This window comes from Vigna unguiculata, chromosome 4 (genome assembly GCF_037176805.1).
Source record: "Vigna unguiculata cultivar grain cowpea cultivar isolate G323 ecotype 2 chromosome 4, ASM3717680v1, whole genome shotgun sequence".
NCBI lineage: Eukaryota > Viridiplantae > Streptophyta > Magnoliopsida > Fabales > Fabaceae > Vigna > Vigna unguiculata.
The window spans coordinates 19946851-19962306 of record NC_140795.1 but is presented as its reverse complement, the minus strand read 5'-3'; the positions used below and the strand labels follow the sequence as shown (position 1 = coordinate 19962306).

At 31.8% G+C, this 15456-nt stretch overlaps 1 protein-coding gene across 1 annotated transcript; it reads right to left on the bottom strand.

Annotated features, from left to right (window-relative positions):
- Nucleotides 1–1188: 1188 nt before the first annotated feature.
- LOC114182647 (uncharacterized) lies at nt 1189–4467 on the bottom strand. The gene is made up of 7 exons (XM_085672443.1): nt 4162–4467; nt 3894–4085; nt 3586–3801; nt 3204–3244; nt 2130–2286; nt 1847–2043; nt 1189–1767 (listed from the first exon to the last, which is right to left on the bottom strand). The coding sequence occupies exons 1-7, from the start codon at nt 4322–4324 to the stop codon at nt 1402–1404; spliced, it is 1332 nt and encodes a 443-aa protein (XP_085528569.1). The 5' UTR covers nt 4325–4467; the 3' UTR covers nt 1189–1401.
- Between the last annotated feature and the right edge of the window lie 10989 nt (nt 4468–15456).

The following is a 15456-nucleotide window of genomic DNA, read 5'->3' as shown; positions in this document are numbered from 1 at the left end:
CTATTTTATTTGTTCGGGTACGACCTCGATCACCTGGATCATCTCAACAAGTGCTTGTTTCGGCCAGGCCTGGTCATTCTTAAACTTTGGCTTGGGTTGGCCCATCTCAAGCTTCAGCCTAGGCTCGTTCGTCTCGATCTTTGGCTTGGGATAACCCATCTTGACTTGACTCAATGCTTGAACCACCTTAGCCCTGTTTAGCTCCTCTCGAACATCGATCCAAGTCCGCCCATCATAGCCTTCATTTTGGATCGACCCATCTCAACCATTAACCTGACCTACATTGTCTCAACCTTCGCTTGGGGCATGACATCTCGATCTTCATCCCGGATCGGCTCGTCTTGTTCTTCGGTTCGACTCGGATCGACTCGATGGTTAGCTTAGCTTAGCTCAAGTCGACCTGTCTTGAACTTCGACCTGGATTTGCACACCTTAACCTTTGTTCTGGCAAGGCTCGTATCGATCGTTGGCCCAAACTGGACTATCTTAACCGTTAGACAATCTCAACCTTTGGCCCGATCCAGTTCGTCTCTACCTTTGTCCTAGGACGACCTACCACCTTTGCTCAACGACGACGTGCACCAACTATTGCTCTTACCGGATTGCCTCGCCTTTAGCCTTGCCCAACCCGTCTTTACTTTTGGCCCGATAGTTGGGAATTGAACTTAAGACCTCCTTTATTAACAAGCTCTAGGCATCAGAACTACAAAACCATTTAATTATAAATCACTCTAATAATATTAATAAAAACTTCACTGTACTCATTTATTCTACTAAAACTAATTATTTTTCTTGGATCTTATAATAATTATTATAGATAAAATGACATCAAAGTTCTTGTCTTTAATAATTATCGTTGGTAAATTTTATCGCTAAAATTCGTCGATACTTAATTTTTTTCGAAATTTATCGACAAAATGGTCAACAAGTTTTGTGCAGGGAGAGGAGCAATAATTACCAATAGATAATTATAGATGAATTTATAATCGGTGATAATTATCGACAAATTTTAATTTTCATTAATTATGGATAAATGTTTTTAATTTGTTAGATAAAATTAACCGTTGCTTTCATATTAGAAATTATTTTCTTTTACACGCGAAATATTACTATTACCTATAAAATTTTCCCCATTAATAATTCTTTTTGAAGTGTTTATACATATATTGTATTTTTGTGACAAACGAATAAAAAGTAATCTCAAATATGCACATAATTAGAGAAAATCTCTTCTCCCTTTAAAAAACAACAAATACAACAGTGTTTTGTTAACATCTGTTTCTCATTATTGTTATTTGAATCCAATGCTTTTTCACTAAGTGTTCTTGACTTGTTCTTTGATTATGTTTTGAAAATCAATAAAATTTCCCTTCTCACTTTCGTGAAGTTTAAACGCATCGATCATTTCCTGTGTAGAGAGTATTTACTCCGATGTGTTCTTTCAGCCAAAGCCTTGCTCTTTAGGCAAGATTGTTCTTCTCTTTCTCTTGATATTTTATTCCCCACGCCTCTCTTGTCCACTTTTGCGCATGTTTTCCTTTCAAACGCATGTTCATGTGCTCTCGAGTTAATCATTTTCTCATCTTTTGTCAAATAATCCTTAACCTCACCATCTTTTGAAACTGCACTACGACCAAACTTCGTAATTCTTGAGGTATTGGCGTCTCTAGTTTTCCATGTACAAGTCCTTGAATTTCTTGCATCTTTCAACATTTGTCCACTTTGAATCTCCGAGACAGCCCTTGTAGACACCAGCAAATTATTATCCTGCAAAAACAAAATGGAAAATTCTATTTACTTCGACTCAAATCAAAATCCAAAAGGGATTCATTCATGTACAACTAACCATATCAAAATATCCAATATTGGGTGATGGCATTCGGAGACCAGAAGGCTTCTCAGTTCTCGAAGCATGAAATGAAACATGTGAACCAACGCTTTCAGTCACTGATGATGCAGAAGAGAACCAATCAATGGATACTAAAGGTGATATGCAACAAAAGTTCTTTCCAACAGATGAATAAGATAGGTGACAACACTTTCCTGCAATCAATAGTCCTTGCTTTAAATTCCACAGAATGAAGGATAGTAAGAAAATAATTATGGTTGTCTTGTGTTTAGAAACCTACCACTTGCTTTGAGAGTTTTGTTTCCCTCTTTCACTTCATTTGGAAACATAGGAATTCTTTTGGTGGGAGTTATTGGGGTATTTCTTCTAACTCGACTTTGTATCTTTGGTGGCTTTAGATGTGATGAGAGATCAGATCTTCCACTTGGAGAAGAAAACTTTCACAAGTAGAAATATGTCAGTTTTGTGACTAATAAAGACACCAGAATAACAGCAAAAAAAATTCAACAAAAGAATCCAAATTCTCTTATTCGTGCGATCAATGTTTTTAATGCAGTGTTGAATATTGTATATAAGTTAGAATAAATAATAATATCATAATATATAGACAGAGGCTAATTCCTTTTATCTTTCCATCCATTAACAAACTGAATTCATCATGTGATTACTTCTAATAATTCATTGTCATTTGTCAGTATAAAACCTTAGTGAGCATGGTATGCTTGATTTAGCTGAGTATAACATGTTTCTGAAAGACAATTTGATCACTTGGAAGAGTTAAAATTAAGATAGAGTATCTCGTTAGAAACTGAATTTTAAGGGGTTGCTCAAAGTGTATTTGAAGGATTTAAGATAAAAATAATATTAGATGATCTTAAAATAAAAATTGACATTCCTATAGAGTTGTACTTATGATAATAAGATAATCATGAGCATTGTTCATAATCTGGTACAACAAGGTCGAATAAACATATTTAAATTGACACGTTTTCCGTGAAAGATAATTTTGACATGAGTTTGGTAGTCACAACTCATAAGACTTCAGTAAGAAACTTCGTCGATTCATATAGTTATTATCTTATAATTAAGATGAAAATAATTTCCCAACTTGAAGGTGAATTATAAATAGGAGATTATTAAAATTAAAATGTTCCAATATCTTTATTCGGCAAAAATATCTCTAAAATTTACAGTTTTATTTCAATTTATTTGTCTTTTTTTTCAGAGAAATTTTTACTCGTGTAGAACATGAGAAGTTAATAAAAAAAAAAATTTATCTCTATTCCCTTTGCAAGTATTTGCATGAACTGATAAAACCGTCCTTCACACAAATAATATTAGTGAAAGAACGAACCTTCAATTTGGGGACAGAATCCACATCCATCCTTTTTGTTGCTGAAAGTAACCAAAAGAAGTAATATAATTGAGTAAAAGTGGAATGCATGAATCATCCACGAGTATTTGTTTTTCATATAATAATATTTATAGTTACTATCAAATGTGATAAAACATAAAAGTAATATAAAGGATAGATGAAGAGCCAAAAAAGAAAAAAAAACAGTGACGATTACCAAATAAAACAATATTGTCTAATGCAGAAAGGGAAAAAAAGTATTTTTGACAAAACCCATATGCAAGAATGGAAGTTGCTTCCATATACAGCCTACTAAATATGCAGAATATATAAACAACCTTTCTTTAACAAAAGGTTAATGACATAAAAGTCTCGTACTTACAAAAAACATTTTGAATGTTTCTGCAACCTGAATCAACCGTGTTCGATGATTGATGCTGCACCGAAATCTCTTGGCTTGTTGATGATGATCCGTCGTTGTCAATAGTACGATTTGACTCGGATGAGATCCTTAGTTCTTCTATTTGAGGAAGCATACCCATTTCGGATTTCTTATGCCCTTTGTTTAGAAGCGATAACTCCTCATGATTTAAAATTCCTGATAAACCAAAGTCCAAAAGTATAAACATCAAGAACACACACTTAACAACAAGAAGTAAAAGGTTGATATATAAATCATATCAAACACACCTTCACTTGTGAAAAAAGCACTGTCCCAAGCTAAACTCTTCCTTAAATTGAATCCATCAGTTACAGTTTTAATTTCAGGTTTCAGATTGTTGAAATACAAATGATGATCCTGTTCAGGTCTCAACATCTCATAACCATTCTCAGTTTGTAATGAATTTGAAGTACTGAACAACTCCTCCAGTTCTAGAATTCCTGAGGATGAATGAGGTGATGAATGTGAAAACAATGAAATTATTTGAATACATTTCCACTGGAATATGAATGATACCAGAACTTGTGGAAAAGGCACTATCCCATGCCAAACTCTTTCTCAAATCATACTTCAGCTTAGATTTTAAAGACTGCAGGTCCTTTTTTTCTATATGTGCTTCCTTTATATCTTCAGTTTCCCCATTGCTAAACACGTTAAAACCATCAAGCTTCTTTCTCATATCTGATTCTGCAGCCAATTCAAGTTTCAACTTTCTTATTTATGGCAGCAAGAAATTCAAATACGGAATAGAAGGAACTATTTCAAGGTTTGGTTCTACAAAGATTAGCTTCCAAAATACGGTGTGCTTGTGTTCAAGATGGTTTCTTTCTTAGTCAAACCTTTCTACTTTTATAAAAAATCTCCTTGCATGAAAAGATAGAGAATGATAAGCAAAGACAACTTGCAGTTCAAAATATTTGAATGCTTTTAGGTGAAGTCTTGATAACTATTCTTGAATAGATAGAGCAAAATACCAGAGAAAAGATTCAAATAAGTACTCCAAATAAAGAAAAGAATAAAGAAATGTCACATATACTCACCCAACTATGGAAGTTTTTGAACGTGATGATGATCAATCCTTCTTCTTCAAGATTCGTGTATGGTTCTGGGTTTTCTACACCAGACGCAAAAGAACAATCAGATTGAAATTCAAACGCTCATTATGGAACGATCCTTTATTATTCTAAAACTGTCGCTGTTGGGATTCAATTGCTTTAGCTACAATGGTTATTTTGTCATAACACCTCATTGATTCTCACCATTATTCTAATTTAAATTTATTAGCACACGAAAAAGAAAGTTATGATAATGCTGTTGATTTTAGAAGATTTCTTCTGCAACTATAGCACTAATTATCATGATAAAAAAAAAACTACGAATTATTGTACAATATAATAAACTTACTGATTTATATATAATTACTTTATAGATTTTTTTAGAGTAATATTTTATAGGCTTAATGATTTGTATTTGAACGAAGGTATAAAATGTTTTAAAACCATTACACAATTAGTAACCCGGTTGTAATTAATTCGGGATTCTCACTTTATGCTGCCAAACGATTACGAATATTTTCTTATTCAACAGGTTAAACATGAATTCCTAAAGTTTACATTTTTAATTGATATCCTATTTATTAATATTATTGGAAAAATATAAAGCTCAGTCCTTGTAAGGCCCTATTCTTTTATGTCTTTAACGAGAAGGGCTGCCCCGAAATCTAATGGGTCTAAAAGTTGGCCCAAAGTATAAAGTTGAACCCTAGTCTGTCCTAACATTTTCACTTTCACTCTTTCAGAAAAATCAGCCGTCACCTTACTTCCCTCTCACAGAACGCTCTGCTAAGGTTTGCTCTAGGTCTTCTTCGAGCTAACTCACACCAGTTCCTACTCCACCTTGTTGACCATCCTAGGGACAGTTGTGTTCACGGTGTGCGTGTTAGAGCGTTCCACTAGCTTGTTTTTCAGTTACGGGAAGCTAGGGTTCGCCCTTTCTTTTGAGTGATACTGTGTTCGCCTCTGTTTTGCCGTCTAAATATGTTTAGTATGTTGATATGAACTTGAGTATGATAATTTTGAGCCATTGGTGATTTGTTGAGTGGTAATGCACGAGAGAACAGTGGTGAACTCTGGTTTTCTCGCCCAAGCGAGCCTGTCTCGCCTAGGCGAGATCAACAGAGGCTCGCCCAAGATGTTTCACACGGGCGGTCGCTCAGGCGACTCACGTTGCTCTTGAGCGAGCAAGCATCGCGCCCAAGCGAGAGGGGTCTCGCCTAAGCGAGATCCTGCATGAGGCTACTGTTCCCCTTTTCGAGCCCTCGCCTAGGCGAAGGGGCTCGCCTGAGTGAGAGCTTCTCGCCTAAGCGAGACCCTTCAGCTTAAGCGAGGGGCTGGGCGAGACAGTGCACTGTTTAGCTGTTTTATTGCTCTTGGATGATTGATATTTGTTTGGGTATGATTGTTATGATGAGAAATATATATAGTGGATTGATATGTATGCGTGATATGATTCATGAATGGTGAATGATGGGTATTGTGGGAACTTGGCATCTGAACTAAATGGGATGGTGTATGAGTCGTGATTTGTGAGTTGTAACATGATGTGAGTATGATAATTGTATGAGAAGAATCATGGCATTGAAATGATGAGTTTAGTATGAGTTCGACATGAGATATGAAAGAGTTGGTACCAATGTGGCATGATAATAATATGAGTTGGAGTTCCATATCCAAGGTTCGAGAATAATGAGTTGGTATGGTTTGGCTGGGAATACGAAATAGATGAATTATGAGGAACTGTATGTGATGTATAAGTATCTATCTGTGGGTGTGCATGCTGAATCCGTTTGACTGATTAAGAATGTTTGGTCCGTGTCAGTGCGTAATTCCTTGGGAATCTCTAGGTGAGATTCTCAAGGTCGTGCTTCAGTGGTCGGGACGTAATCCCATGGCCCTTGTTAGTGTAACATCCCTAGGGAATATTACTTAAAAATAAATATTAAAAATAAATAATTGCATTAATAGCCATCTCGATAAAAATCCCAACGCGGGAAAATTTTTAATTTAACAAGATAGCGCACCAAAATTTATAACTGAATTCATAACTGATTACAAGTTACCAAAAATTGTATTTAAAACATAAATTACAATTTATCATAAACCTTAGCACTACTCCCATGCTAGCCCTCACTCCGCCATCTGAGCATCCTCAGCACCACCTGTATCAACATCTGCTCCCGTGTAACGAGTTACACAATCATCGCCACACACAAACAGAAAGGGTGAGCTGAGAAAATAAAATAACAAGCATGTAAACACAAGATAGTTCATTCACCCATCTTAATCATTATCTATGAATCTTGGCCAAGACCCTAACCCCAAGACTTAACAGTCTTCAAGCCATACAATTGGTTAGCCTTGGACTCGGGAATCTGATGCTCACACGAACCTGCCCGCTCGTGGTCCTGCTTCTACGAACCTCCCCGCTCGTAGTCCTGCTCTACGGACCTACCCGCCCGTAGTCCAACACATGTGATCCACCAGTATGAATGTATTCAATTAGTTCAATTATTTTTTAATCGACTGATTTCACTTAAGTCAAATGAAATCAACAAATTGTACGAACAAATTAACCTGTTGAGTTCACTTAAGACCAAACTATATAAGTTGTTTTTTAGATGAGGCAAGATTTTGAGTTTTTGAGTGCGAAAAACAATCATTCATCTCTAGAAACATCTCTCTCTGAATCACATAGTTGCAAGTGGTTATTTGAATATCTTTGTTGATCTTAGAGGCATTTTGGCTTGATTGGAGCTTCAAGAAATCGAGTATGGTTGGCTAGGGAGAGCCACCACCAAATTTTGTAGTTCTTGTGCCTCTTGTTGTGTTCCTGGTGTGATTCTAGGATTGTAAGTGTGTTTCTTACAATAGTGTGGTTGAGATTTTTGTGAGTCAAAAATCTTGGTGTTTCTATTGTTCAAAAGTATAATCTTGGTTTGAGTTTTGTAAAACTATTTAGTGGAAACCAGACTTTGGTTGTCTAGGTAAACTGGATGTAGCTTTGTGATTAAGTGAACCAGTATAAAAATAATTGTCCAATTCTTTTTCCCTCGTCTTGCTCACTTCAAAATCTCAAGAAATCAAGCAAATCAATCTTTGTTGTGTTTGCATGTGTTTTTGTGTTATCTGGTAGTGTAATCTTCTTGAAAATACTGTTTGGAACGAATCTTGTGTGAGGTAGCATGTAGTTTGAGTGCGATTTGAAAATTTTGTGTTTTGCATAATTTCCTAGTATTTTAGTCGATTGTTTTGAAATTTTAATATGTTGATTCATAATGTATGAACATATCAACATGTTGTTTTTATTTTTTATCGGTTGAAAGTGTATTGTACTATAGCTTTTGCATTTGAATTTTGTGGTCCAATTAATTCAAAGAAAATGTGTTTTAAGCTTTATATAGATAATTCAACCCCCACCCCCCCCCCCCCCCTTCTTGGTTTAAACTACGATTTCATTACTAACAATAACCACTATAAGGATAAATGACTTATGATTATTTTAAAGATATTTGAGAGATTTCAACAATAGAAAGTCAAATCCAAGCCCAATCTAGTCTTATATAAAGAGACCAAGGGGAACCAAAAAGGCAAGTTCAGAACATTAAAGTTTAGGAACCCTTTAGGGAGAGCCTAATTTCGTCCTCTCTCTCTACCTTCCTTTTATTTTGATGTTATTTCTACATTTCATGGAGTGTTAAACCTCTAGGGTTGGTTCCATTGTAATTTCTTAACTGGATTCTAATGTTATAGTAAATAAATTTGTTTGTTCTTTTGATTCCTATTTTGATTTATTTTTATCTATATCTTTTGTTCCTTAATCAAGTAAATGTAATGATTTTTACATCGTAACAAGTTAGCTCGGGATTAAATCTACCTAACAATCATATGAGTGCAAAGGTTTTTAAATTTAGAAACTTTCATATGATTGAATGAGTTTTTGCTAATAATTGAAAAATTACTTTGATTAAAGATGAAAACTTTGATTAAAATTAATCAAGAAGTTACTTTGGTTGATTAGATTTTTACTATATATAAGAGGTAAAAGAATAGACATGATTAGGCATAATAATATTTAATTATGAAGTTACTTTGATTAAATTTACTATAATTAATCTATAGAGTTTTTGCTTTTGATTGAGAAATTACTTTGGTTAAAAGTGAGGACACCAACAAATTAATTGATAAATTACATTGATTAATTTGAAATCTTAGAAAAGAAATCAATAACAATAATCTTTAGGAAACCAATGATGAGTCCTATTTTGAAAAAATAGTGGAATCAATCTATTTCTTTATCATTGTTTTAATATCTTTTTATCTTTTTATCTTTTTCCAATTTTATTTCTTTATTTATTTTATTATCTTCTTTATTACTTTTATTTTATTTGACTAACCCCTTTTGTATAGTTTTCATAAGAACTAATTTGTTAGAAATCAAACCCGTGTTTGTTGGGAGACGACTTAGGGTTGACTTTACCCATCTGTTTTGTTAACTACTATCTTAGGAATACTGAATTTGTTATGGTTTAGTAGTATTAATTTGATCGTGTCAACAACAACATTATCATAGGACAAGTCTAAACCACGAAAATGTGGGAACTTGGCACATATAGACAAGAAATCAGTTGAGACACATTTTATACGAGAAGTACAGAATGGGGCCCATGGCAACAGAAATACCCCACACAACACACTATCGAACTTGGAATAATATGGGATAAGGCTCATGACATCATAAATACCTCAACCATTTAGCTATTACTTTATTATTTTGTAACACATTAATGCAAATAAGTGTGTACTCATTTTCCTTCACTCGTGTTTTTCCTAAAATAAGTTTTGTTGGGCAAGGTTTTAACAAGGCACCACATACACTTTATGTTTCATAAGTACATGAACAGTTTCTGAATAAGCTACTACTAGGTAAATTTTGAGCCTTTTGTTTGAATATGCGAGCCCAACGTCCAAACTTGCTTGATAAATTCGACCCCAATGTCCAAGCTTATGACTACTCAATAAATTTGAGCCAAGTATTCAAATATGTGAATACCCAGTAAAACTGAGTATAAGCGTTTGAATATGTGACTACTCAATAAATCTAAGCATGAGCACCAAAATATGATGACTTGGCAAATCTAAGTATGAGTGTCCAACCATGGACCTACTTGGAAAATACTCCAAGTATTTTATGAGTGTTCGACTGTAAATCCACTTGGAAAATACTCCTAGTACCTTACGAGTGTTTGACCATGAACTTACAATTGTCCAGTTACTGGCTTACTTTGAAAACACTCCAAGTACCTTACAAGTGTCCAATTATGGACTTATTCAGAAAAATTTGAGTATAAATTCAGTGTCCAAAAGCATGACGATACAAGTGTTTGAGTACAACTTGAGTATGAGCTAAAAGCAACATAGAACTCATTCAAGAGATAAAAGTGGCATGTAAAACCTAGTACAAAGAGATGAAAACAACATATAAACTAGTTCATGTAATAACTTGGTCCACCTACAAAAGTTATTAACTTTCGAGCTAAGGGGCTTATGTATCTACCCGACCCAAAATATATTATTATTATTTGGCTCAAAATGGCCCACTAAGCATAAGATCCAAGTCTAGATCTGTACGAAATATTAACACCCCTAAAACCAGGAAAAGGTGATATTTATGATAATATAAACAAAATTTAGTTATTATATTTGTTAATCTGTTGTTATATCTTGAGCTTATCTTATTTGTTGTTATATTAATAAGTCTATACAAGCCTATAAATACATGATAACATAGAGAGTACACTAATATATTACTCATTATATATTCAAATGCTAAAAAATATATCTTATTAACTTGAGATCGGAGTCCTTGTAGATGGACTTTCCGTTAGACGACTCAAAGCTCACACAATTTTTTATCTAAATATTTTATAACTTTGCTATTATGATTATTAAATTATTTTTCAATTACTTTTTGTTTGTATATATATCTTTGTGAGTGCCTGTGTTTTTTTGTCTTCTAAAATGATGGGAGAGTTAAAACTTTTCATTTTAATTAAGAATAATAAGGTAATGAGTTTTGTCAAGTAAGATGAAATAATATTAAACTTTTTTATTTTAAATAACCTCAAGTCTAATATTCAAATATATTCAGCGTCTTATATTTATTATTTTTTTGGATTAAAAACTGAATTGAAAAAGAAAGAAATGGAAGAAAAATCGTGGTTCTTTAGATTACGTGAAAGAATGTGAAAATAAACGATTGTAGAGGATTTGATTGATGTAGTATAATAAGTTATTTTTATATATATATATTAATATCTTTTAAAATATTGTAAAATAATTTTTTAAAAATAATTTAAGTTATAGTTAATTTTTAAAAACATAAAAATAAAAAATAGTATTTTATTTAAATTTACTTATCTTATTATAAAAACCATAAATATAAAAATAATAGTCGGTTATATAAAATATGGGATCGATTATCTTTTGAAATGCACGACAAATCTTCGCATTCTTTTTGAGAAATGTTTAACTCATCAAATTTTACTCAGTTTACATAAACTTTCACTTTTTCAATAGTCATTTTTTATACTTTCATTACTTTACTTTACTTTTTATACATATAAAAGGAATAAAATTAGTCGTCAGAGGGCACGGTGTCGTGCTATAGTTACTAGTAGAAAAATAAAAAAATATAAGTAATTTATAAATTCAGCCAACTCTGACCAGTTCAGTGTAAACACCAAACCCCAAAATCAAAAGCAACAGGAGTTGAAGTCAAAAGACCGAGTGAACTAACGGGTCCTAACTCTTACTCGGCAACCAATTTGAGAACGTGGTACACATGAGGTACACTGTTACGAGAGCCTGATTCTTGACCAAGACCAGGAACTGTACGTGTTTTTTCAACTACAACAATCTAAACACTACACGACAAAAAAAATAAAAATAAAAGCTAAATGAGTAAATATTGTGAACAATTTAGTAATTGAAATCACAAAAATTATCATCTCATCCTTAATTATGAAAACGAGTGAGTATCGTAGCAAAAAAGTCGGAGATAAAAAAAATTATACTTCTTTATTCTTTCTATATTTATTTCAACAACTCCAAAAATCTTTAAAAAAAAATTTTACCTTATGTCTTCTACTCATTATATCATGTGAAAAAGTTTTATGATTTTTGATTTCATGTTTTCTAAAAACATGTGAATATCAAAGTCTCGTGTTTTCTTATATAATTATTTTGAATGAAAATATAAACCAAAACACTTAAATGAATTTTGACGAAAAAAATATACATTTTAATTTTAGTGATTTCTTTTAGACTTGATATTCTTGTAAATTCAAAAGATTAACTCATGTGTGAAAAACAAATTCCATTTATATATAATGGTAAATTGATTTATAAAGGATTGATTTGGTTCTAGTGATGTTCGTTCCTTTGATCTAGTGTAGATATGGGAAAAAAACATAATCCAGAACAAAGTTTTGAAATTACTAAATATTGCTCAGGAGTACAAAATGGTAAGTGTGTGGTTCTGATGAGTGCATATTTATGTCATCATTTAATGTTTAATTTTGGATTCTAATTAACTTTTTTGCTTAAAAGACTGATATTATTATGGTTTCTCATAACTAGACTTCTTGAGCTTGTGAAATAAATGTGTATTAAAAATTACTTTTTAGTTGCATAAAATATTGTTGCATATTTTAATTTGTATTGATTCAACTAAAGTTAAATGTTGATTCGTTCAAGATGTGAAATTAAATTTTTCCAAGTTACAAAATAAGGTCAAAATTAGTGAATTTTGGAAAGAAATATTCAAGGACCTAAATGCACCACTAGTTTTTACTTCTACACTCTCCTTTTTCAAACAATCCAAACAAAACCTATCTGCAACCCCTTGTTTGTCTATTTTTAACCTATACCACTCACAAAATCAACCTCATTCATATGCTGCCATGTGGCATCTATCGACCACTTTCAAATTTGTCCGGCCAGAACTTGACGAATGGCATGATCCTTGTGGCGACTTATGAACCCTTCTTTTTTTTTTATTATTATTATATGATTTACTTATAGAATTTTAATATCAAATCTTACAATAATATCTAACAAACTTAAAATATTCACATATATGCTTATATATTTTACAGTACGATATACATCCTATATTTACATCATTTAGCACACATAATATTTTCTACACTAGAAGAAGAATGAGTGTTATTTATTTACAGTCCCCCCCTCATATACTGGTCTTCAAACATGGAGAGGAAAAAGGTTATGGATAGGGTTCACTTGAACTATTGAGGGTAGGAAAAAGGTAACTCCAATTTGTCCTTCAATGATAATAGGTGCATTTAGAGTCGAAAGGAAAGTGATAGTAGAGTTTTCGTTCCCCTGAAATGTCATATAATTATTTACTATATTTGTTTGCCATGCATTTCCCGGGGAGACAGCCACGATGTCAACAAAAAAGGGATCAGGCATGTTGGGAGCAGCCATCTATGATGAGCTTATAAAATTTTGTTTTTCATACACAATCATCAAATAGGGAAGTGAGACAAATATCACATAAAAACATACAAGATATCATAATAAGATAAAATAGGATGGAAACTCTTCCAAATCCAAAAAAATTGAATTTCATCATACTTTATAAAGATATTCATTAATTTTGTAGCGACTAGTCAGGATAAATGAACTTATGACAGACAACGTAACTCAAGAACATTTCATCTTGAGTAATACTAACTCATTTAAATCCCCAAGGTCATACCTCCAACTACAATAATCAAATCTTTATTTATCATAAATTTTATTTCAATATTAAACCATATAATTATATAAATAAATAAATAGGGTCAAATGCATAATTAAAATAAATATAAATAAATAAAAGGACATGTACGTGATTGGCGATAAATATAAATAAGTAAGTGAGAGTAAATATAAATTGAATAAAATAGGACCAATGCTCAATTGCAAATGAATATAAATAAATAAATAGGAACAGGAACTAAATATAAATTAGAATGAGGTTAAGGACACCTCACTTAAAGTAAATATACAAATAAAAATAATTATGAAGAGATAAAAAGATAAAAGAGATAAAATAATACATGTCTTCTCCCCTTACCTTAGTTATTATAGAAAACACAACAAGGTTGTATCGAGACTTTGGTGATAAAAATTTTTTTCTTCGTAGCTGTAATTTCTCTCTCTTTCAGTGGATCCACACAAAAGCTTCTCTTTGTTTTTTTTTTCAGCTTATCTCTTTCGCTCTTTATTTCTCTTACCCCACCCCTATTTATACTATATTAGGTAATCATTACTTCTAGTTTGATTCTTAATTAACTTAGTTCCTATACTATTATGATTTCATTAGTTCTCAACATCCAATACTAGATTTGTTTTTCACAATGAAAGGATAAAAGATAGAAACGGATTTGCTAACATTAAATGCTTCTAATCTCTTCAATATATATATATATATATATATATATATATATATATATATATATATATATATATATATATATATTATATCTTCTTTTAATTTTTATTAGATACGATAATAACTTTCTCATTCACTTGTTATTCAATCCATTGTCACTTTGTTTTAGAAGATTCCGCATTTGATTGTTACTTGTTTTCCATTTATTCATTTTACATTTATGCAAACTTTTGTATATAAATTCATATATCGATTATTATTAAATGTATATTCATAATTTATGGTATTATTAGTTTCAATATTATATATATATATATATATATATATTATAGTATATTCAACCATCATATAATTTGTTAGTAAAGAATTATTGTCTATATGAATTAACTCATTATATCAATACAATTTATTTTGTAAATTTACACCTAACAGATATTGTAAGTACTATCAACATTTTTTTTATGCATAAAATGTTTTCTCAATGAAGATCTTAAATATGGTTTCTTTAAAATATTATTGACTTGATCACAAAAAAAAAAAAAATTGGTTAATAGTGTTATAATATGATTATTGGGATTTTATTTTGTAATGTTAGAAATAATGAAGATAAATAGTATAACTCCAATACACTATATATGAAAAGTAATCTAACATTAACTTTTAGGTGTTAACATACTAAAAATATTATGGTATAAATTTTTGGGATGTTACATTTTGTCCCCCAGATACAGAAATTTCTCCCTCAATTTTTATTTATTTACTAAAATAATTGAGGGTAAATATCTTTTATTTTTTCTTCTAACTCCCATTTAATATCCCTATTAGCTTGATTCCATATGACCTTTATGAGAGGGATTTGTCTGCCTCTCAGTTCCTTGACCTTCTTGTCCATAATTTGTACAGGCATTGCGTCAAATGTAAGGTTATTATTTAATTGTACTTTATGAGGTCTTATTACATGTGATGGATCAGAAATATATTTTCTTAATTGAGACACATGAAACACATTATGAAGGCTGAAAAGAAAAGGGGGTAAACAAATTTGATAAGCAACAAGACCTATTTTTCTAAAAATTTGGTAAGGACCAATGAACCGGGGAGTGAGTTTCTTCGATTTCATCACCCTACCAATTCCAGTTGTTGGTGTAACTTTCAAGAATACATGATCCCCTTCTTGAAATTCAAGAGGTCGTCTTTTCTTGTTATCATAACTTTTTTGTCTACTCTGAGTTGTTCTCAAATTTTCCCTAATCATTTTGATTTTCTTGGTTGTATATTGAATCATGTCAAGAC

Coding starts and splice junctions, on each gene's coding strand:
- LOC114182647 (XM_085672443.1), bottom strand. CDS start 4,324: ATGAGAAAGAAGCTTGATGGTTTTAACGTGTTTAGCAATGGGGAAACT. Junction 4,086..4,161: donor TGCCTTTTCCACAAGTTCTG/GTATCATTCATA, acceptor ATTCATCCTCAG/GAATTCTAGAACTGGAGGAG. Junction 2,287..3,203: donor ATTCTGTCCCCAAATTGAAG/GTTCGTTCTTTC, acceptor TACTTGTGAAAG/TTTTCTTCTCCAAGTGGAAG.